Here is a 24,179-nt window from a genome sequence, read left to right as displayed (position 1 = left end):
TTCTGGTGTATGAAACTCTCTAGTGGAATTTTTTTTTTTTTTTTGAGACAAGGTCTCCCTCTCATGTGGACTGGAATGCCAATGGTATGGATCATAGCTTGCTACGGCTTTGAGCTTGCAGGCTCAAGTGGTCCTCCTGCCTCAGCCTCCTGAGTAGTTGGGACTAGTGGTCCCTGTCACCACACCTGACTACTTTGTTTTTGTGGTGGGGGTCTCTTTGTTACCCAGCTGGTCTGGAACTCTTGACCTTCAGTGAAATTCCCATCTCAGTGTTCCAAGATGCTGGGATTACAGGTGTGAGCCACCATGTCTGGCTAAACTCGGTGGAAGAATCTTAAGAGACAAAATAACCATTCATTAAAATGCCTCCTAACAGTTCCAAATTATACATCTTTTATTTTTTTGAGACGGAGTTTTGCTCTTGTTGCCTAGGCTGGAGTGCAATTGGTGCAATCTTAGCTCACTGCAACCTCCGCCTCCCGTGTTCAAGTGATTGTCCTGCCTCAGCCTCCTGAGTAGCTGGGATTACAGGTTCCTGCCACCACGTCTGGCTAATTTTTGTATTTTTAGTAGAGACAGGGTTTCACCATGTTGACCAGGATGGTCTAGATCGTCTGACCTCGTGATCTGCCCGACTCAGCCTCCCAAAGTGTTGGGATTACAGGCGTAAGCCACCGCACCTGGCCTATAAATCCTTTTTATTACATTTCAGTCTTAGTGATGTTTATAGCTCTTTGTAGTTAAATATTACACATTTTGATAATTGGGAGAGAATCTCAAGGGGGGTGGGTATCTGGATGAGTAAATACGTGTTTAATAGTTTTAGTACCAAAGTTTCAACTTTGGAAAATTTTATTCAAGGAAATAGAACTTTTTTTTTTGAGATGGAGTCTCACTCTGTTGCCCAGGCTGGAATGCAGTGGCATGATCTTGGCTCACTGCAGCCTCCACTTCCTGGGTTCAAGTGATTCTCCTACCTCAGCCTCCTGAGTAGCTGGAACTACAGATGCCACCATACCTGGCTAATTTTTATATTTTTAGTAGGGCTTCACTGTGTTAGCCAGGCTGGTCTCGAAATCCTGACCTCAGGCGATCTGCCTGCCTCAGCCTCCCAAAGCACTGGGATTACAGGCATGAGCCGCTGAGCCTGGTGGAAAGGGAGCTTTTAAAGTGAATAGAGAAAAAGGTGGACGGGAAGTAGTAGTTGGCAACAAAATAAACATTTTAAAGTAAGTCTTTAATTGACATCTGCATTGTATTTTCTAGCCGAAGCAAAACAGTGCCTGTGGGATTTATGTGACTTCTTAACCTTGAAGTCCATTCATAGAACCCTAGCTTCCTTTTCACAGGGAGGAGCTGTGTGATGAAGCAAGCAGGATTACAGGCCACTCCTTTACCCAGGGAAGCAACCGCGATGGTATAAGAGCGAGGTCCACCGATCTCCTGCCGGTTTATCATAGCTACAGCCCAGGCTAAGTCTGAGAGAGGTCGTTCCCATACTTCAAAGTTGTCTCCCTGAAAAACCAAGAAAATAAGTGTGATTGCTTAGCAACTAGTGATAAGTGGCCCTGTTAGTTTGGCATTAATTCTTAATGTCAGAACCATCAAGCACTTGTAGGAAAAATTAAAATGATACTATAGCATTATTTTGGAAATAATAGTTCTAGCAAAAAGCTTTATTACTGATAGTAACATCAAGAGCAAGGGAAAAAAATAGATTTAGGCCCAAGACAAACTTGGTACTGGGTATATAAAGCCATCTTAAAATATATACCCTTATTTACCTGTCTAAGCTGGTACCCCTGCTTGCCCAAGGGGTCCTGATTGATGGCAATTACATCCTTATCCTGAAGGAGAGCTTTGGCTTGAGGGCTGATGTGTCGGAGGTCATTAGACATGAATAAAGGAGCAGCCATGATAGCCCAGAGGGCCATCTGAGTTACTTGCTGATTCCAGCTGAGGCCAAAGTTGCCAATCACTAACTGAGACAAAGAATGAAATAATTCAAACAACAGAAGAGGAAGCATTCTTAAAGTTACCTAGATGACCCAATATGGAGAAACCACTTTCCACAGCATCCTGCTCTAAGTACTCTCACATAAAGCCTCCTCCCAGGAACTTTACTTCTATTTACCTTGAATGTCAAAATAGGAAACAAGCCTACTGCAGGGTCTTGAACAAGGAGAGCTCAAGTTTTTACCATATCTGGGTCATTCCAACCCCCTGGTCCAGCAACATCAACAATTCTCTCCTGGTTAAAAGATGTCCAGTCCAAGATACTCTTTATACTTTTCCAGGAATCATCAATGTCATCAAAATTTCGCCAGTGATTGCAGTACTGTCGGATTTCTGTATAATTGGGCTGTGAAAATAGATATGACTCTTCTGTTTACTTTCTACTAACATCCTTGTGAGATGAAAACAGTCAAGTTTAAAGGAGGCACTTGTAGCCTTGAGTTTACAGATTGAAGGTCTCCATAAGGAGGTCTAAACCCTTATAATGAATTTTCACTGTAAGAAGTTTGCTTCAGAAGTAGGCCATATAACTTGAAATCCCTTAAAGTTAATTTACTTCTATAATCAGAACTAAAATGATCTTAATGAGTACAATTAAAAGCTGCAAAATTACATAGGACTCCATCAAGCATTAAGAAAACTTAAATCCTAGGCATATAGTTTGTTAATGGAATAAAAAGTTTGTAGAGGCTGGGCGCGGTAGCTCACGCCCGTAATCCCAGCACTTTCGGAGGCCGAGGCAGGCAGATCATCTGAGGTCAGGAGTTTGAGAAAAGCCTGGCCAACATGGTGAAACCCTGTCTCTACTAAAAATACAAAAATTAGCCAGATGTGGTAGTGCACGCCTGTAAGCCCAGCTACTTGGGAGGCTGAGGTTGCAGTGAGCCGACATGGCGCCAGTGCACTCCAGCCTGGGTGACAGAGTGAGACTGTCGCGCAAAAAAAAAAAAAAAAAAAAATGACAGAGCGAGACTCGTCTTGGAAAAAAAAAAAAAAAAAAGAAGTTTGTAGATAGGCAGGTGGGATATCAGGTTTAAGATGCTGAGAAAAAAGAGAAAAAAGACTGTTTCGCAGAGATGAGGGAATAATAAGGACTCATTCCATAAATAACCATTCAACACTTAACCATATGCTAGGGATACAGTCAAAGTCAGACAAGGTCCCTGCCCTCATGAAACTTACACTCTAGTGGGGAGACATGGTAACAAGTCAACAAATACTTCCAAATAGTGCGGAGCTCTGAGAAGGAATTAAACAGGTTAATGTGATAAAGAATGAATGGACAGAGGGCTATTTTAAAGTAGTTAGAGAAGAACTGTCTGCATATGTGGCGTTTGGTCTGAGACTTCAATGTTAAGGAGCCCGGCCCTTTAAAAATATTTGGGGAAGAACTGTTTCAGGCAGAAAAAAAGCAAGTGTAAAGGCCCTGGGGCAGCAATAGGCTTGCAGTGTTGAAGGACAAAAAGAAAACCAGTGTAGCCAGGGAAAGAGCCATGACCCCTTGGACACTGGGGAGGCAGGCAAGGGCTGGATCAGTGCGGTTTGGTTTCATTCCAAGTGCAATTGGAAGCCAGTTAAGGGTTTTAAGCAGGGAACTGATGATGCCATTTATATTTTTTATAACTCTGCTAAGTCTCAGGGTTTTTTCTTAAAAAAAAAAAAAACAAAAAAACCTGATATTTACATTTTAATAAGATAACTCTAGTGCTGCTTGGAAAATAGATGGGGGTTGGGACAGAGTGGAAGCAGAGAGATCAGGCTGTCACAGCAGTCTGGGTGAGAGCCGATAGTAGCTTGGAAGGCCAGGGTGCATGTAGTGGAGATGGAAGAAAGTGGGCTGATTCAGGAGATATTTTAGAGATACTGGTGGAAGGACTGTTGATAGACAGGACATGAATGGTGAAATAAAGGGGAAGACACAAGGATGACTTTCCAGGTGATGGTAGCTTAGACTATAATTATAGCAGTGGGGATGGTGAGAAGTGGTTGGAACCTGGGAGAGATGGTAGGATGATATTAAGTAATGTTGGAGTTTAAAGGAGACCTTGGTTTCCTTTGTTGTCAAGTTCTATCTATCAGCATGGTTCTATTGGATTCTGGGCTCACTATCTCACCTTTTGAAAGGGCCACATATAAAGAGGCCACTCACAGGAGTACACAATGCTTCTGCCAGTCCTATTCAGGGCCAAGGACATGTGCTTATAACCTGTATGAGAAAACAATGGGTGAAATAAGGGAAAGAAATGAATTTCCAGCTGGGGCTATATATATATATATATACTTTTTATTTTTTGAGACAGAGTTCACTCTGTCGTCCAGGCTGGAGTGCAGTGGTGCGATCTTGGCTCACTGCAACCTCCGTTTCCCGGGTTCAAGTGATTCTCCTGTCTCAGCTTCCCAAGTAGCTGGGATTACAGGCATGTGCCAGCAAACTCAGCTAATTTTTGTATTTTTAGTAGAGACGGGGTTTCACCATGTTGGCCACGGTGGTCTCGAACTCCTGACCTCAAGTGATCCACCTGCCTCAGCCTCCCAAAGTGCTGGGATGACAGGCATGAGCCATCACATCCGGATGGGGCTGTATATTTTAAGAAGAGGCTACCTGGAAGGTTCATGTTTAAACTAGCAGCAGGGACAGGCAGTTGCTCATGCTTAAATTGTGTAAAGTACCTCCCAGACTGCTGGGATTGTTCTGAGGAAGTAGTGCAGAGATGGTGTGTATATTGAGGAAAGGCAGGAATGAAGATGCTTCTTTCTTTGTGACCAACTGACAACCTGGACTCTCCTAAATGGTGTTATAGAGAGTTACAATCACTAATTAACTCTTAGAGCCCTCTTGAATTATAAGTGCACAATATTAGCTATGGTTAGGCATGTGTGGATTTTACATGAATTAATTAATTAATTAACTGAAAGAGAAGAGATGGGAGCTCTGGCACATGGAGAATAATTACTTCCAGTATTGTGACAGGGTATTTAAAATTCTGAAGATTGGTTCTTTGGCTCAGCTACCTTGGCCTCAAAGTTCTTTCCTTTGTGGCTAAATCTCTGGAATAAAACATACCATCTGCCAACTTTTCCAAACTGTCACAGTAACAACCATCAAATTTCAGCAGATCTACTCCCCAGTCAGCAAAGGTCTGGGCATCAATGTCATAGTATCCAAAACTCCCAGGGAAGCCTGCGCAGGTTTTATTTCCAACATCTGCATAAATCCCTAGCTTCAGTCCTTTGCTGTGAACCTGAAATGAGAGGGAGGAAAAGAGTCACCATCGTAGAAGCACAATCATGAGGTAGCAGAAAGAGAGAACCATTCCAGGCTGGGGGAAGAGACAAGGTGACTTCACCAGGTATTGGGGGCTTTTTCCCACAAACCCCCAAAATCACCCAGATGAGTCTGTTGGCAGACAAAGAATAAATCCCCCAGTTCTGCTGCACTAGTTCAAACTATGCGTGTGAGCTATAGCCCAGAACTGAGGAGAAAGCTAGCAGCCATGCTAATCTTCCTGATGGGATCCTGAAAGTTACCTTTTGAGGGCAATGATAGATTTACCTTGGCAAAGACTCTCCTTGACGAAACTTTGGTTAGACTTCTCTGATGAGCCTTCTTTTCGACTAGACCTTCACCTTGGCTTCCTATGTCTGTCCTAGCAAGCCCCCTTAGCAAAAATCCTGCTAAGTCATTACTGCCACCATTGATATCTGATCAATTTCCCTCATTCCCCACCCTTCATGTTTAAGTTCACGGTCTGCCTTTAGCAAGAAGCTCCCTACCCTTGATGTCTTCTTACATATTCCATCCACTGACCCCCTCAATCTGCTCATTGGCTACAAATCTCCACCTGTCTTTGTTGTATTTGGAATTGAACTTGGCTCTTTCCTCTACTGTGGTAGTACTGAATAAAATCTGTCTTCATCGGCTGGGCGTGGTGGCTTATGCCTGAAATCCCAGCACTTTGGTAGGCCGAGGTGGGCGGATCACAAGGTCAGGAGTTCAAGACCAGCCTGGCCAATATGGTGAAACCCCGTCTCTACTAAAAATACAAAAATTAGCCGGGCTTGGTGGTGTGCGCCTATAGTCCCAGCTACTTGGGAGACTGAGGCAGGAGAATCACTTGAACCCAAGAGGTGGAGGGTTGCAGTGAGGTGAGATTGTGCCACTGCACTCCAGCCTGGGTGACAGAGAGTCTGTCAAAAAAGAAAAAAAAAAAAAAATCTGTCTTCATCATCTTTTTTTTTGGAGACGGAGTCTCGCTCTGTCGCCCAGGCTAGAGTGCAGTGGCCGGATCTCAGCTCACTGCAAGCTCCGCCTCCCGGGTTTACGCCTTTCTCCTGCCTCAGCCTCCCGAGTAGCTAGGACTACAGGTGCCCACCACCTCGCCCGGCTAGTTTTTTGTATTTTTTAGTAGAGACGGGGTTTCACCGGGTTAGCCAGGATGGTCTCGATCTCCTGACCTTGTGATCCGCCCGTCTCGGCCTCCCAAAGTGCTGGGATTACAGGCTTGAGCCACCACGCCCGGCCAATGTCTTCATCATCTTTAACTAGTGTTGGACTCTATTTCTCTTCAATGATCTCCAGAATATTTTCCTTCTATCTTCTAAAATTCTAGTTTATAGTACCATTGCAATAGCTTCCCAAAGGTTATATGGAAATGCATGCACGCTTATGTCAAGAACCAAGTTCCTTTTTCCTCCTAGAGAGTTCAGTCGTTTTAGCAAAAGGAGAACTCCAAGATGGGCCTCAACAGCTATCGCAAAACATTTGTAGGCCGGGCGCAGTGGCTCACGCCTGTAATCCCAGCACTTTGGGAGGTTGAGGCAGGCGGATCATGAGGTCAGGAGATCGAGACCATCTTGGCTAACACAGTGAAACCCCATCTCTACTAAAAATACAAAAAATTAGCCGGGCGTGGTGGCAGGCGCCTGTGGTCCCAGCTACTCGGGAGGCTGAGGCAGGAGAATGGTGTGAACCTGGGAGGCGGAGCTTGCAGTGAGCCGAGATCACGCCACTGCACTCCAGCCTGGGAGACAGAATGAGATTCCGTCTCAAAAAAAAAAATTGTCTGCTGATGGAATGCAAAGTCCACATGATAAGCCTTACAATTCGATGTTCAGATAACAGCCAGCTATTCTACTTTCTAAGTGTCATGAGGGTTGTTTCTTTTCTTTTCTTTTCTTTTTTTTTTTTTTTTTTGAGATGGAGTTTCGCTTTTGTTGCCCAGGCTAGAGTGCAATGGTGCGATATTGGCTCACCGAAACCTCCACCTCCTGGGTTCAAGCGATTCTCCTGCCTCAGCCACCCAAGTAGCTGGGGTTACAGGCGTCCATCACCATGCCCAGCTAATTTTTTGTATTTTTAGTAGAGTCGGGGTTTCACCATGTTGGCCAGGCTGGTCTTGAACTCTTGACCTCAGGTGATCCACCTGTCTCGGCCTCCCAAAGTGCTGGGATTACAGGTGTGAGCCACTGCGCCCGGCCATGAGGGCTGTTTCTAAGCAAGCTTCTGTACAGAAGTGCTTACAGTCCTCCGAATGAAAAAGAACATTATCTATAAACTCACATAATTAGCTAGCTGGCGAATCCCATGAGGAAAGCGCTGAGGGTCTGCCTGAAGTCTGCCTTCTAAATCTCTTTGGGGAGCCATCCAACAGTCATCAATGCAGAGGTACTCATAACCTGCATCCTTCCAGCCATCTGAGACCATGAGCTCTGCCATCTCCATGAATAGCTTCTCACTGAAAGAGAAATTCCAATAATCATTACAATTCATTAAGTGAACACTTAGGTACCTATTAGGCACCTTGGAATTTCACAATTTTTTCCAATCCAGTAATACTGTGGTAGTAATCACAAGCAATGTAAGGTAAAATGAATTGTTTTTCCAGATTTTCTTTTGTCTCTCTTATCCCCTTAATACTTCTGCCCTAAAAACCCCAAATAAAATAGGAATGAGAAATATATGATGAAATTGAAAAGATTATTAGATCTAAGAAGACAGTTCAGTAAAGTAAGAAACTACAAAGTTAACATAATCAACAGATATCAACAATAATCCTATTTGGAGAAAAAGATCCCATTCACAAGAACAACTGAACAACCTAAAATGCCTACAGATAAATTTAAGATATGTGCAAGGCCCATATGTTAAAACTATGATGCTTCTAAATGATTTGAATAAATAGACAAATATTATTTTGCTCTTGGATAAGCATACTCAATATTAAAAATAAGTTAATTCTCCCTGCAATCCTTTACATATTTAACAAAATCCATAACAAAGCCCAAAAGTGCTTAGGTTTCTTTTTTATCTTTTTTTTTGAGATGGAGTCTCCCTCTGTCGCCCAGGCTGGAGTGCAGTGGCGCCATCTTGGCTCACTGCAACTTCTGCCTCCCAGGTTCCAGCGATTCTTCTGCCTCAGCCTCCCCAGTAGCTGAGATTACAGGCATGAGACACCACACCTGGCTAATTTTTGTATTTTTAGTAGAGACAGGGTTTTGCCATTTTGGCTGGGCTAGTCTTGAACTCCTGGCCTCAAGTGATCCACCTGCCTTGGACTCCCAAAATGCTGGGATTATAGGTGTGGGCCACCTGCCCAGCTTCCGAAAGGGCTTTTTAAGGAACTTGGCACATCACAAAAAGTTCACCTAAAAGATTACATACATGCACATTAATTAAAAGATAAAGGAAGGCTGGGCACAGTGGCTTACGCCTGTAATAACAGTACTTTGGGAGGCCGAGATAGGCAGATCACTTGAGGCCAGGAGTTCGAGACCAGCTTGGGCAACATGGTGAAACTACCTCTCTACTAAAAATACAAAAATTAGCTGGTTGTGGTGGCGCGCCTGTAATCCTAGCCACTCGGGAGGCTAAGACAGGAGAATTGCTTAAATCCGGGAGGTGGAGTTTGCACTGAACAGAGATCACGCCACTGCACTCCAACCTGGGTGACAGAGTGAAACTCCCTCTCAAAAAAAAAAACAAAAAAACAAAAAAACAAAAAAACAAAAAAACTAAGGCCGGGTGCAGTGGCTCACGCCTGTAATCCCAGCACTAGCACTTTGGGAGGCTGAGGTGGGCGGATCACGAGGTCAGGAGATGGAGACCATCCTGGCTAACATGGTGAAACCACATCTGTACTAAAAAATACAAAAAAAAAAAAAAAAAAAAATGAGCCAGGCGTGGTGGCGGGCGCCTGTAGTCCCAGCTACTCGGGAGGCTGAGGCAGGAGAATGGTGTGAGCGAGACTCCATCTCAAAAAAAAAAAAAAAAAAAAAGTGTAATTTACCCAATGTCACAGGGTTAAGTAACAATGAGGCAGAATTTGAGCCCAGGCTGTGTGCCAGGGTCTTGTCATTAGCCAAACATGACATAAACATGATCCATTTTTTTATGGAATATAATGAAAAAAAGAAATCTATGTTTTCATTTATATAGAAAACAATTGCAAGGTTGTATATTAACATTTTAATCATGATTATTTCCGGGTGGTGGAATGGTGGGTGGAAATCTTTATTTTCATTTTGCTCTTCTTTATCTACATTTTTTGCAATGATCATGCATTAGTTTTCTAATCAGATGCAAATACCACTAAAAAAAAATCCGTGACGGGCAAAATTGCCACACATACTGTACCACAGGATCACATGAAACTTAGAAGGCCAATTTCTTCTGTGAGGTCTGACCAACATCCTGACTTTATCTGTAAAGATATTCATAGGAATAACTTATGAACACAGAAATGTACTGTGACTGCCACCTTTTACCAATATCTATCAGTGATTCCTAACCTTTTTAAAGTCACAGAGCCCTTTGAGAATCTGAAGAAAGGTAAATATCCTCTCTCCAGAAAAATACACATATTCATTCAGATTTGTAGGTTTACATTCATTTTCCCATCGATTCCAGGTTAGGGAACATTTGCTCTGTACGCGCAATTGAATGGTCAAGCGCTGTGCTATGTACTTTAAATAGGCTATCTCCTTGAAAGTTCACCTGTGTGAGATAAGAACTATTTTTCAGATCTTTTTTGTCAGCTCCCTGAAATTAAAAGTTTGTAATCCCAATTTACAGATAAGGATTGTGAGGGTCAGACACGTTCAATACCTATCTAATTCAGCCTCAACCCTCACCCAAACGTGTAAATGTATAAAGTTCCTCCATGTCAACCTTCCAGCCTGATGCCACGCTCATAGGCGAGGTGGGAGAGATCTCAGCGACCTTAGGGTCTCTCTAACTCTCTCGAGATACTGCCGAGAAATCCACGACCCCAAAAGGAGAAAAAATGGCACGAATCTTAGTCCCCGATCCCTCCTACCCATCCTAGATGTTCTCACGGTTAGCATCCGGCAGAGGAAGAACAAACGTTCACAAGAAGGGTCTGAATAGAACCGGGCAGGGCTACTTTGGGCACACTGCCTATGGGGTGGCCCTGCTCTGCAAGGAGCAGTGAAAAAGGAGAACCGGGCAGGGAGAGAGAGATAGAGAGAGGAGAGAAGAGGAAGAGAAAGAGAAAGAGAAGGCGTGGGGCGGGGGGGGAGAGTGAGAGAGAGAGAGAAACAAACAGGGGCTGCTGGCCGGACCCCCATCCCAGGAAAGGTCACACAGAGAAAGTTTAGGGCTAGTCCCGATTCGAGACAGTTTGCTGGGGATAAAAAAGCAGCGCAGAGTCGGGTCGGGGAGCGCTCCCTCGGGCTCAACTGTTCCTGTTGAGACCCTCCAGTTCCCCAAACACACCCAAACACATGGAAAAGCAAAGGGAAGGGAGTACCCAATATCTGATACCTGATGCAGGAATCTGGCTCTTCCTGGCAGTCAAGGTTGCACATGAAGCGCTCCCAGTGCAGCCAGCCCATGGTAGGCGTCCTCGCCAATCCATTGTCCAGTGCTCTGGCCCCAGGGATGTCCCAGGAAACGAGGGCCAGGAAGAGAAGCGCAAGCGCGCAGCCCAGATGCATTTCTGGGTTCCTCAGCTGCATTGTCACAGTGATCAGACAGCATAGATTTCCGCGGGTAACCTAGGCTTTTAAGTTTAACCTCAGGGGAGGACCAATCACCAATTACTTATTAGATAATGACGTTACTGTTTCTCCGGCAACTGGGACGGTTATCCCCAGAGGTAGACCAATAATCAGTCACGTAAGACGTTCCGCTAACCAATCACCCTCTTTCTTTCTTGATATTGACCCGCCCTATTTCCATACCAGAAGGAAGTGCGGCACCTTAGTGATCCCGAGTTTAAGCCGAGAGTTGCTCACGTGACCGAGATCTCACATGACGTAGGCGCTCACGTGATTACTCGCTTACGTGAGCAGAAGTAGTTCTGGTCGTCGTCTACCGTCTCGCTATAGCCGTTTGAGGGAAGAAGGAGGAAAATTACCCGGTATCGTTAGAGGTTGGTGTGTGGGTGGGAACTGGGGACCCAGGGGTGGTGATGATGAAGACCAAAGCGGGGTTCGGGGGCCGCCTCCGCCTCTTTCGTTCTCGGCTTTCCCCTCCCCCCTCGCGCTCTCTTCCCTCCTCCCCCCCATCTCAGTGCCGGGAAGCCGCCTGTGCTGCGCCTGGTGGGGAAATGGTGGACGCTCATGACTGTGTATGTGTTTTTGTATATCTGTCTGTCTGGGCCGGTCTCGGGGGACCCCTAAGGGTGACCGTAAGGCGAAAAAGGTTTGAAAACCACAGCCCTGAGTTAAGAAAAACAGATACTGAAAATAGTGGTCTGAGTGCTGGTCTATCTATTCAGGCACTCAGTCTCCACTGCCTGATTGTCTGTAGGGGGAGGCCCCAAGTGAATTTTATCTGTAGAGTCACATCTAGGCAAATGCGTGCTTGACAAAGGCGCCCAATAAATTACTTTACTGAATTGAGTATTCGAATAATGTTTGTTTTTCTGCTGATAACAACAATCTACATACTCAATTTCGAACATTTGAAAAATAACAATGTAGTATAAAATTTAAAAATACACGTAATTCACCACCCAGAGACGACTACTCAACCTTATGTCGTTACAGTTTTTTAAAAAATGTGTGTAACACGCATATAAATACACAAATTCTTAACTCACAAAGAGTCCTGGTTCCCACTTGAGCCAGCAGTCCTGATGGCCTTCCCAGGAGACGCAGTAATGAAGTAGAACCTCTCTGCCCCTACAGAAGGGCTCTTAAGGGATAGAGTGGTGCAGGGAATTAAATGGGACGGGTTATCCCAGGGATAAGGCAAGCAAAAAAAAAAAAAAAAAAAAAAAATTGTACAAAATGTAATAAAAAACAGCCTGTAAATCTGTCACTGAGACGTTAGGATGGTTAATAGGAAAACTGTTATCACTGCAGATGCAGTGTGCTAGGCACTTAATATGCAATCAGTAAATGTTAAATCGTTTCCTCAGTGTAGTTTTATGGCCGTTATTACACTTTGTACTTTGTTTCCAAGAGGCCCAATGCTCACAGACCATATCAGATAACCATCCACATTCAAAATTGGACAATTTTATAAAATTTCCTATACCAAATCCCAGAAATGCAAACATTTTAATTTGTTTTATGTTACTTTTTTGCTGAAGTAAAAGTAATTATTTCTGTAGAAATTTAAGACTGCATAAAAAAATTGGAAAAATAACATGGAAAATCCATAAACCTACCACTCAGAGTAACCACTAATATGTTCTTTCTAACTTAAAAAAAATCCCAGTACAGCAAATTTAAAGAATTAAAACTGTATAGAAGTATACAGGGTAAAAAGCGAAAAGCCCACTTCACTCCCCCTACCCTTCAGTTCTCTCAAAAACAAGTTTGCTTCCAGATCTTTTATTTATTTACATGCATGCTAATCTTTTACTATAAGTAGGATCATACTATGTATGTTCTTTCATTTAGTGTATTTTGGAGATCTTTCTGGGTCAAGGCAGATAGATTTTTTTTTAAATGGCTGCATTGCATTCCATTTTAAGGATAAGGTATAATTCATTCAGTCATTCCTCTAATGATGGCTATTTAGGTTTCCAATGTTCTGCCTTTACTAACAGTGCTGCAAGGAACATTCCTAAGTATTTCTGTTGACTAGATTCCTGGAAGGATTCTAGCAGTGTCAAAGGGTATGGGAATATGTATTTTGTACATAGTTGAGATTGTAAAGCAGCTGTGCTCTTGGGTCACTTATAATTATAGCATAAGTAATTTCTCATGTTATTAAATATTTTTGTAACTTTTAAAATTAAATGCATAATATTCCAGTTTTCTTAATACAGTACTTTTCAAAGAATATATAGCTCCATAAATCTTTGTCTGAATTTCAGATCATCTCCTTAGGGCACATAACTGAAATGTATTTGCTGTCAAAATTCGTGATACATATTATCAAATTGCTTTCAGGATATAGTGGGATTTATCAAAAAGGAAATAGTTTATATCAATTATCACTCCTCTAGTAGTGTATTATTAGTTTGTGAACGCTGCATAGCACTGATTTACTGTCACCGTTTAATTTCCATTATCTTGATGGGTGAAAAATAATGATTAGTTCTGGTTTTAACTTGCTGGAAGATTGATTAAATTTGAACATTTCCCAGATTGCTCTCCTGTATCCTCCTATACCTGTATTCTCTCATACTTAATCTGTTATCAAGTCCCGCAGATTCCACTTTTTTTGGTATGTGTAGATACAGCTTTTCTCCATTTTACTCCTGTTGCCTTAGGCGATTCCTTTAACGTATATTTAAGAGACAAGTTCTAACTAATCTCCCTAGTTCCACCTCTGAGTACCACACTGTTGCCGGGGTGATCTGTCTGAAAGAGTTTTGGTGAAGTCACCCCACAAACTCCCCGGTTTAAAAGTCTTAAAAGGTGCTTAGTGTATATAGTGTGTATATACTTCTATACAGTTTTCTTTAAATTTGCTGCACTGGGATTTTTTTTAAGTTAGAATGAACATATTAGTGGTTACTCTGAGTGGTAGGTTTATGGATTTTCCATGTTATTTTTCCAGTTTTTTTATGCAGTCTTAACTAAGCACTGCATAAAAGTCTTTGGGATCTGATCTATGCCTTGCCAGCCTTTTCTCTTGCTTTTCCCTCTCCTATTTGTGCTTTATCATAATTTTAAAAAATCGTTTATGGATCCCTGGGCAGGTTAGTCTGTTTCATTTAACCATTTGACCTCCAACCAATAGAACTGATCAACTAGTCCCTCCTTGATACTATGCTTATACCCCACCCAGAGGGTCATGGCAAGTATAATGTATATTTGCATTTACATCTTTAATAATGATATTTGGTGCTCCTGTAGGATCATAAGCCCTTTCTGGGCTTATTGATTCTTGTATGCCAGAGCTGAGTATTGGACATGGCAACTAAAAAATATTTCTAAAATGAATGTGTGAATTCCCAATAATGTCTTTTTTTCATTTATCTCTGAAGCCCAAATATTTCCCTGATTTTATTGATTTGCATACATTTGTATATAAGGAGATTATATAAAGAACGTATATAACCTGTGTTTTGTTTGTGTTTTAATGTTTTAATTGTTGTTTAATCTTTTGATCTAGTGAAGTTTTTTATGTGTGTATATTCAGATATAGCTATCTTTTATTTGTTGACCTATCCCACTGATTTGTTGCTGTTATTTTATTTATTTATTTTTTGAGACTTAGTTTCGCTCTGGTGGCCCATGCTGGAGTGCAGTGGCGTGATCTCGGCTCACCTCCACCTCCTGGGTACATAAAAGTGGTTTTCCTGCCTCAGTCTCCCGAGTAGCTGGGATTACAGGCGCCTGCCACCACGCCCAGCCAATTTTTTTGTATTTTTAGTAGAGACAGGGTTTCACCATGTTGGCCAGGCTGGTCTCTGACCTCTAGGTGGTACACCCGCCTGACCTCAGGTGGTACTACTGACCTCAGGTGGTACACCCGCCTCAGCCTCCCAAAGTGCTGGGATTACAGGCGTGAGCCACCACACCCGGCCGATTGCTATTAATTTTTAATGGTATCCAACATGTAATAGGCATTGAATAAATAACTTAAAAAATGAATGAGTTAAAAATTTGGTGAACTCTTTGTTTATACAGACATCTTACAGAAAAGCTGTCAGCATAGTTGAATTTTCTATTAATAGTTTGCTTTTTTATCTTACTATATCACGGGCATTTTTCCATGACAGTAGTCTTCTAATTTTTTTTTTCAGCTACACTAAAATTGCATTGAGCCAAACTTGCCACCAAGAGCCCAACAGTCACCATGATGCTGAGCACGGAAGGCAGGGAGGGGTTCGTGGTGAAGGTCAGGGGCCTACCCTGGTCCTGCTCAGCCGATGAAGTGATGCGCTTCTTCTCTGATTGCAAGATCCAAAATGGCACATCAGGTATTCGTTTCATCTACACCAGAGAAGGCAGACCAAGTGGTGAAGCATTTGTTGAACTTGAATCTGAAGAGGAAGTGAAATTGGCTTTGAAGAAGGACAGAGAAACCATGGGACACAGATACGTTGAAGTATTCAAGTCTAACAGTGTTGAAATGGATTGGGTGTTGAAGCATACAGGTCCGAATAGCCCTGATACTGCCAACGATGGCTTCGTCCGGCTTAGAGGACTCCCATTTGGCTGTAGCAAGGAAGAGATTGTTCAGTTCTTTTCAGGGTTGGAAATTGTGCCAAATGGGATGACACTGCCAGTGGACTTTCAGGGGCGAAGCACAGGGGAAGCCTTTGTGCAGTTTGCTTCGCAGGAGATAGCTGAGAAGGCCTTAAAGAAACACAAGGAAAGAATAGGGCACAGGTACATTGAGATCTTCAAGAGTAGCCGAGCTGAAGTTCGAACCCACTATGATCCCCCTCGAAAGCTCATGGCTATGCAGCGGCCAGGTCCCTATGATAGGCCGGGGGCTGGCAGAGGGTATAATAGCATTGGCAGAGGAGCTGGGTTTGAAAGGATGAGGCGTGGTGCCTACGGTGGAGGGTATGGAGGCTATGATGACTATGGTGGCTATAATGATGGATATGGCTTTGGGTCTGATAGATTTGGAAGAGACCTCAATTACTGTTTTTCAGGAATGTCTGATCATAGATATGGAGATGGTGGGTCCAGTTTCCAGAGCACCACAGGGCACTGTGTACACATGAGGGGGTTACCTTACAGAGCCACTGAGAATGATATTTATAATTTCTTCTCACCTCTTAATCCCATGAGAGTACATATTGAAATTGGACCCGATGGCAGAGTTACTGGTGAGGCAGATGTTGAATTTGCTACTCATGAAGATGCTGTGGCAGCTATGGCAAAAGACAAAGCTAATATGCAACACAGATATGTGGAGCTTTTCTTAAATTCTACTGCAGGAACAAGTGGGGGTGCTTACGATCACAGCTATGTAGAACTTTTTTTGAATTCTACAGCAGGGGCAAGTGGTGGGGCTTATGGTAGCCAAATGATGGGAGGGATGGGCTTATCCAACCAGTCTAGTTATGGAGGTCCTGCTAGCCAGCAGTTGAGTGGTGGTTATGGAGGTGGTTATGGTGGTCAGAGCAGTATGAGTGGATATGACCAAGTTCTGCAGGAAAACTCCAGTGACTATCAGTCAAACCTTGCTTAGGTAGAGAAGGAGCACCAAACAGCTACTCCATATATAAAAGCTGTACATTTGTGGGAGTTGAATAGAATGGGAGGGATGTCTAGTATATCCAGTATGATTGGTAAATGGGAAATATAATTGATTCTGATCACTCTTGGTCAGCTTCTCTTTCTTTATCTTTCTTTCTCCTTTTTTAAGAAAACAAGAGTTAAGTTTAACAGTTTTGCATTACAGGCTTATGATTCATGCTTAATGTAAAGTGGAAGTTGAGATTATTGTAAAACTTCAAGCTCAGCAATTTTGAACACTGAAACATTCATCTGGGACATAATAACAAAGTTCAGTATTGACCATAACTGTTAAAACAATTTTTAGCTTTCCTCAAGTTAGTTATGTTGTAGGAGTGTACCTAAGCAGTAAGCATATTTAGGTTAATGCAGTTTCACTTATGTTAAATGTTGCTGTTATACCCCAAATACATTGAAAACTTCGGATGCATGTTGAGAAACATGCTTTTCTGTAAAACTCAAATATAGGAGCTGTGTCTACGATTCAAAGTGAAAACATTTGGCATGTTTGTTAATTCTAGCTTTTTGGTTTAATATCCTGTAAGGCACGTGAGTGTACACTTTTTTTTTCTTTTGTTTTTTAAGGATACAGGACAATTTTAAGATGCAACACCAATACTTCAGAAGTGTGGTCATGTAGTTTATATGAAATTCTGAGGCTTTGGTTTAAATCTTTCCTTGTATTGTGATTTCCATTTAGATGTATTGTACTAAGTGAAACTTGTTAAATAAATCTTCCTTTTAAAAACTGGAAAAAATCTTGTGCTGATTGATTTTTATTATGTTCTGTCATATGGGCACGCTGATTGACTTTATAATTCCCTCAAAATTAAAATTTTTAATTTTAAAATTATAAACAATATATTTAGTATCTTTATATGTTCATTGTTGCATATATCATTAATTATTTCTAAGATATATCCCTAGAAATGGGATTGCTGAGTCAAAGATATACTCATTTTTAAGGCTTCTGATTTGTGTTACCAGCAAGATTCTGGTACTTTATCTTTTTACCTGGAGTGTGTGCTTTATTTTCCCCCTTATGCCCTCCTTATTGATGCACATTATTCTTTGTGATCTTTGCCAGTCTGTTAGTTGAGAAATGATATCTCATTGCAATTTTAATTTGTATTTTTTTGATTAATATTAAAGTTGAACATTTTCTTCTTTTTTAAAAAAACTTACCATGTCTACAGGACTATTGAGCTACTTTTGGAGCCACTTACCAAGATAGTATTCTCTAAAATCCAAAGAAGTGAAAGCGAATAAATAATCCTTTGTATTTCATCACAAACTAGAAGGCACCTTTGTATGTTAAAAAAGAAGTAGGCTTACAATTATGTGTCAAAAACAAAACAAAAAAGAAGCAGGCTTATGTTAAGGAAATAAATTGTCTCCTCCATGAATTCATTAGGAGATTCTCTAAACACTCTCAGGTGTATTTTAGGGCATCTAAAGCTTATCTTAAACCAGCATTCTCAAACTTTTCATGTGCATCAGAATCATCTGCAGGGGTTGTTTAAACATTCATTTCTAGGCCCCATCCCTAGAGTTTACAGTTCAGTAGTTTTGGGATGTTGCTTGAGAATGTGCTGATACTGCTGGTCTCAAGACCACGTTTTGAGACCCATCACAGTTCCCCAAACAACTTTAAGGAGCAGCTTCCTTTATGATCCCTGATCGCCTCCCCTTTGTTCCCATAACAAGTAGTTTAAGTTTTCTATTAAAGTCCAAACCACATGTTTACAATACCTCGCACCTCTCATGAGGATTCTGAGCACCTGTGGCATTGTGTGCTGATGTCCTAGATTTTTGTCTGGATCACAGTGGTCATTAACAATTCCACCCCTCAATGACTTTAAGACCCCAATGTCCCTCTGATCAGTACCAACTGTACCTTGAACTACAGATCTCTTTGTAGTTTCACTGACCCCTTGGGAACTGTATTGCTATACTTGGGCTGTTCAGAGCTTGGGGCCCAGAGAAATGAGATGGGAGGCAAATACCAAGTTGGTATTACCTGACTCCATTTCATTCAGGAAATGAAAATCAATTCTGGAAAATCATTCAAGCTGAAGATGCAGTGGGACGTGATTGAGATTCTTTGATGACTTCTAATTTTTATCACAGCTTTCAGGAGAGCAAGAAATCCATTTTGACTCCTATCATGTTGAGCCAGTCCTTGTCCAGGAAGCCTTTCTCAGAGGGTAAACAAGTAGGTGTTTTTGCCTTCCCAGGCTACTTAGTTAATTTTCCAGAAGTTTCTCTAAGTCTGAGCAAAGATTCTCAAGTTAGCCACTAGATGGCACCAAATCCCAGGAGACAATGGAGGGCTCCTTGTGATCTTAAATGTTCACTTACTCTTCTTCGCTGGATAAGAAAATTCAGAAGGGCTCTGGGGAGCAAAGGAGAGAACCTGGAGAAGGTCAGTGGTCAGCACTAGAGGTTCCAAAGGGACAGCAGTATAGCTGGTGTGCACACGGATGCACACACACCACCACACGTGCTCCAACACTCACATCTAACACTACTACCCAGGAAAGTGCTGGGAGGTAGAGTGGGCAGCCCACCCACAACACCCCCCAAACACTGAGTCAGAGGATTTATTTTCAACTGCGTGTGTGAGCTATTTGGCAGGATCAGGCAGAAAATTTGCAGCCACAATTATCACGGCCTAAGAGTATCGGATGGCTTGTGCCAGTGGTTCTCTGGGTGTGGTGCCCAATCAGTAACAGCATGAACCTCCACCTTGTGAGATATGCAGATTATTTTTTGCCCCCCCGCCCCACCCCCTTTCCCCCAACGACTGAATCAGAAACTGGGGGTGGAGCCCAACAAGCTGTGTTTTGTTTTTTGTGTTTTTCTGAGACAGGGTCTCGCTCTGTTGCCCAGGCTGGAGTGCGGTGGTGCGATCTCGGCTCACTGCAGCCTTGAATTCCAGGCTCAAGCGATATTCCCACCTCAGCCTCTTGAGTAGCTGGGACTACAGGTGAGTACCACCAAGCCCAGTTATTTTTAAAATGATTTTTATAGAGACGGGATCTCACTATGTTGCCTAGGCTGGTCTCGAACTCCTAGGCTCAAGAGATCCTCCTGCCTCGACCTCTCAAAGTGCTGGGATTACAGGTGTGAACCTCTGTCCGGTCAATAAGCTGTGTTTTAACAAGTGCTCAGGGTGGTTCTGCTGCAGGGAACTACTGGCTGATGGATACATGAATTCCGTTATCCACCCATTCATTGATTCCTGCATTCACTCATCCAACCCTAAAGGAAGTAACCAAAACAAAGACAATTCCATGTGTAAGCATGACATATCTTCTCTGCCTTCTCTACCCAGCAAAGTGATATGAAAATGCATTGTGAACGTGTTTATAAATCAAGCTCCTTTTCTATCAGGTAGAATTCCTAGCGCTGTCAGCTAAAATGAAGGTTTCTTCAAGATGGGCCTCCAGGGCTATTGCAAAACAGCTGCTGATGGAAGGAAATTCCACTTGCTGTGCCTTATACCAGGCCGGGAGTGTCACAAGAGCCCTTTACAAGCTGCTCCCACACTGACCAAAATTGTCTTCTCGTGAGTGCAAAGCAGGCAAGTCCAAGGGGCTCAGATTAGCATGGTGCAGGGCTCCGCTGGGAAGGTGAGGGGTTATCGTCGCGGGGGAGTGTCGACTAACTGGGCTGGTGGTGCAGGGGTAGAAGAATTTACCAAGACAGTTGTAGGTAAAGAAAGGCAGATTTATTAGAGAAAGTAGGAAAATACATTTCGAGAAGGCAACGGGCAGCCTGCAAGAGAGGAGCCGACTGCAAAGAAACAAAGGCTTGCTGGAGATTTTACAGGACGGTTTTTGGGCTGATTGAGAAAGCCAAGGCAGTAGGGAGCTAACTTGCATTCTTCTGTCAGCTGGGGTGTTTGATAAATTGAGGCGTTTGATAGTGAGCAGGAAGTTTGTGAGTTATGTATGTTATCTGTGCAGGAAGCCGCATGTCCTGGGCTATAAAGAAAAGCAGACCTATAGCTTATCTGCTTCCTCTTTTTGTTTACATGTTCTGGACCATGAAGAAAGACAAATTTGTAGCTTATTTGCTTTCTCTCTTTGCCTTCCCCTGCTCCAGCCAGCCTGACTTCTTTTTTCTAATTAGGACTCCACAGTTATGTTGTCCCTGTGCCTGCAGCCTGTGAATGGACGCCCCACCACCTCCGTCACAGCAGTGGTCAGCATAGATAAATGCACAGAACACACATCGCTCTGGCCCTCGGAGAAGACAATGTTAGGCTTCTGAAAGAAGAGATAAGTACTGAGAGATAACATCTAAGAATCAAAATAATATATTCAGTAATTATTTTCTGAACCACTGACCTATCCTAATGCTCTGACCGATACATTCTTTACAACATCTACCCATACATTCCAAGGACCCTTTTTCCAGGGCCCTTTTTCTCCCTCCATCCCTCTTCCTGCTCCCCCTCTTTTGCACAGGGCATGTTTCACATATACAAGATGTCTTTACGTGTCATCCCACTTTAGAGATGAGGAAATTGAGTCTCAGGGAGGGTAAACATCAACTTTGTCTTGGGGAAAGGGCAGGAAGCTGGAGGAGAGGAGGAAATGAGCTCCGGAGAAGGACAGAGGACATGGCTGGGATCCTTATGGGGTGGTGTAAGGGTACCCGTGCCCCAGGATCTGTGGGGTGAGGGTGGCGGTGACCAGTGCTAGGACCAGCTCCTTCTCTCTCGCTCCCAAGCCCACAAGAAGGCGGGGAGAAAGGGTGAGGTAGGGGGCTTCGGGAGAGCGGAGAGAGTTTGGAAAAAATCCATCCCTCCTCCCCGGCGGCTTTCCGGAGACCCTCACACAGCGCCCCCCGCCCCGCCCCAGTACATTTCCTTTCAGGGCTAAAGGCACAGGGAAGAGGCTGCCGGGAAATGGCGGCCGCGGCCGGACTGGGGCTTCAGCGGGAGGCAGCAGAGGGGAAGTGGCCAGCGTGGCGAATAACGGAAGGTGGCGAAGGAGAGGAAGAGGGGTCGGGTGTCCGCGGAGCTCCGAGAGGGAAGACAATCGCTTTGCCAAACATGGCAGGGCATCTGGAAAGGCCTGGGAACCTCACCCGCCCTCCCTCCCAGGCCCTTCGGGCTCTTTTAGGTCTCACTGGGAGGAGGGGGAGGGCGGCAGGTGGGGACCGGGCGCAGGCCTAGTCGTGCGACAGGAGAAGGGAAGGAAGGGACGGCCCCAGCTGTGTCCCCCTTGCGTCTGACCTGTGCTGGGCGCCCGGGCTCCGAGTGATCTCGGGCCGGTCCCGGGGGGAGTCCAGCTTCTCGCGCCAGGGGCGTTCTCAGCCCCAGGGCAGTCCAGGGAGTAGGTGGAAGGGGGCATGCAGCCACCTGGCCAGGGCAGGGGGAGCTGCGGGGAGCCGTTTTTTTCCTACGCAGAGCCCCTTGCTTGACACACAGTAGGCGCTCAATACATGTTTATTTTCAGTTGACTGTTGCTTCAACTTTTATGGCTTGCGATAAATCCTTATCCTTCTGTTCTAGAAACTCACATTGCTTGCTGGATCAAGGACAGACAGCTCACCGACCATGACAGCACCATATTGGAACTTCAAAAAGTTCTGAGAACATGTTGGTTCGTTCGTTGGAGTATTTTTCAACTCAAATTCCTTTTCCTTTTTTTTTTTTTTTTTGCGCACTTTTTCCTCTGCAGAAAAACCTTAAAATGTTCTACCTTTTCCTTGAAACCTCCCCCCACTCCTTAGTTCACATTGATTTGTCTTTAAATGTTTTTGAGCAAATAATCAGAAATGCACAATTAGTGCTTGGTGGTTCTCAAATTATTTTACGCGTGGTAGTTTTGATTTTTGCTTTTCCAGTGAGGCTGTACCTTTCATCCTCAGGCAAATATGATGGCTTTCAAAAGCAGCTATGGGGTGGGAACTGGGAGTGGCTGCAAATGGGCATGGAGCGTCTTTTAGAGATAACGAAAATGTGGTGATCGTTTGCACAACTCTATAAATTACTAAAAACTATTGAATTTTGCAATTGAAAAGGAGGAGAACTTTATGAAATATAAATTATAACTCAAGCTCTTAAAATGCCTATGGAATAATAAGTAAAGAGTAGTGGGGATATGATCTATTTTGTGGGGAGACTAGCAGCAAAGTAAGACATAAAGATAAAGAAACATACACTGGCCTGAGAAAGTAACAAAGTCTCTCTCTTTGAGCAGACTTTGGACAGGCTCCTCTGAGCCTTCTTTTCAACTATGCCTTGTCCTTGGGCCCTGTCCTCGGCCTGCCTAGCCCAGTTTTAGCAAGAATCCTGCTAAGAAATTCCCCCACCCTTGATACCTGATCACCTTGTCCTGCCTTGGGCAAGGATCCTGTTTAGTCAGTTGAGCAAGAATCCCCCTACCCTTGATGTCTCTCTCCCCTTAGGAATTTTCTTTCTACTGGCTCCCTCACTCTGCTGCTTGACTGTAAATCCACACTTGTCCTACTTGTCTTTGGATTGAGCTTAATTCTATACTAAAGTCTCTTTTCCCCTATTACAATAGTACTCAAAATATGCCTTTACTGCTTTTGGCTAGTGTCTGGCTCTGTTTCCGTTTGGCAGAAGACACTCTCAGACAGTGCTTCTAGTAGTATATATTAGCCTGACCTGCTGGGGTACAATTCTTTTTAAAAAGTCTGCCAATTGACCAGGTGCAGTGGCTCACACCTGTAATCCCAGCACTCTGTGAGGCCAAGGCGGGTGGATCACCTGAGGTCAGGAGTTCGAGACCAGCCTGGCCAACATGGTGAAACCCCTTTCTCTACTAAAAATACAAAAATTAACTGGGCATGGTGGTGTGCGCCTGTAATCCCAGCTACTTGGGAGGCTGAAGCAGGAGAATCACTTGAATGCAGGAGGCAGAGGTTGCAATGAGCCAAGATTGCGCCACTGCACTCTGGCCTGGGTGACAGAGTGAGCCTCCGACTCAAAACAAAACAAAACAAACAAACAAACAAAAAAACACCAATTTATTTCCAGGCCTTGTGCTGGGTGCTGAGGAAATTTGAGCAAAAACACCTATTAAGTCGCTGTCCTTAAAGAGCTCATAGTACAGTGGGGAGCCAAGTCGCAAGCAAATAGCCATACAAGTGTATTGCAATGAGGACAAGTATGAAAAGGAGGGTACATGGTGCAATGAGAGCCTGTAAAATAGGGGTATTCGACTAGTCAAGGTGATCAGGAATTGCTTCAAAGAAGCAATTATTGAGCTGAGAGCTAAAGGAAGAATAGTGGCTAATTAGATTGGAGGTGAGAATTGGAGGAGCTAGTTTGAGGCTATGTGTTCAGAGATAGCATGGTGAGTAAAAGAGACTGAATGAAAGTGGCTGGAGTTCAACAGGCAGTAGGGACAGCAGTGTGGTGGGGGTCAGGGCATGTAGGGCCTTACAAGCCACCTTAAGCCATTCAATCTATATCCTGAGAACCATTGGAGGCCCTGTGGGATGAGGAGAAGAATCAGATTTGTCTGAAAATATTGCCCTGGGGGCCAGGCGCAGTG

At 43.5% G+C, this 24,179-nt stretch overlaps 2 protein-coding genes across 6 annotated transcripts; one reads left to right on the top strand and one right to left on the bottom strand.

Moving 5' to 3' along the window:
* Positions 1-1,216: 1,216 nt before the first annotated feature.
* Positions 1,217-11,223, bottom strand: GLA (galactosidase, alpha). Of its 2 annotated transcripts, XM_011964772.1 has the most exons (7): positions 10,799-11,223; positions 7,577-7,751; positions 5,081-5,258; positions 4,131-4,222; positions 2,201-2,362; positions 1,785-1,982; positions 1,219-1,515 (listed from the first exon to the last, which is right to left on the bottom strand). In XM_011964772.1, exons 1-7 carry the CDS (start codon positions 10,990-10,992, stop codon positions 1,225-1,227), a joined length of 1,290 nt encoding a protein of 429 aa, XP_011820162.1. In that variant the 5' UTR covers positions 10,993-11,223; the 3' UTR covers positions 1,219-1,224. The 2 variants fall into 2 exon arrangements, with proteins under 2 accessions (XP_011820163.1, XP_011820162.1); XM_011964773.1 differs by lacking the exon at positions 1,785-1,982 and having other exon boundaries at positions 1,217-1,515.
* Positions 11,222-17,396, top strand: HNRNPH2 (heterogeneous nuclear ribonucleoprotein H2 (H')). 4 transcript variants are annotated; one of them, XM_011964778.1, is made up of 3 exons: positions 11,311-11,408; positions 15,189-15,283; positions 15,411-17,396. In XM_011964778.1, exon 3 carries the CDS (start codon positions 15,473-15,475, stop codon positions 16,589-16,591), a length of 1,119 nt encoding a protein of 372 aa, XP_011820168.1. In that variant the 5' UTR covers positions 11,311-11,408; positions 15,189-15,283; positions 15,411-15,472; the 3' UTR covers positions 16,592-17,396. The 4 variants fall into 4 exon arrangements, with proteins under 4 accessions (XP_011820166.1, XP_011820165.1, XP_011820167.1 ...); XM_011964776.1 differs by having other exon boundaries at positions 11,222-11,396; positions 15,189-17,396; XM_011964775.1 differs by having other exon boundaries at positions 11,222-11,408; positions 15,189-17,396.
* Positions 17,397-24,179: the final 6,783 nt, after the last annotated feature.

This window comes from Mandrillus leucophaeus, unplaced genomic scaffold (assembly GCF_000951045.1).
Source record: "Mandrillus leucophaeus isolate KB7577 unplaced genomic scaffold, Mleu.le_1.0 Scaffold706, whole genome shotgun sequence".
Taxonomy (NCBI): domain Eukaryota; kingdom Metazoa; phylum Chordata; class Mammalia; order Primates; family Cercopithecidae; genus Mandrillus; species Mandrillus leucophaeus.
Note: the sequence above shows the minus strand (reverse complement) of the source record. Positions and strands in the feature narration are given on the sequence as shown.

Coding starts and splice junctions, on each gene's coding strand:
- GLA (XM_011964772.1), bottom strand. CDS start 10,992: ATGCAGCTGAGGAACCCAGAAATGCATCTGGGCTGCGCGCTTGCGCTT. Junction 5,259..7,576: donor TTCGCCAGCTAGCTAATTAT/GTGAGTTTATAG, acceptor CTCTCATTTCAG/GTTCACAGCAAAGGACTGAA. Junction 1,983..2,200: donor GTTGGAATGACCCAGATATG/GTAAAAACTTGA, acceptor TCTTTGTCTCAG/TTAGTGATTGGCAACTTTGG.
- HNRNPH2 (XM_011964776.1), top strand. CDS start 15,242: ATGATGCTGAGCACGGAAGGCAGGGAGGGGTTCGTGGTGAAGGTCAGG.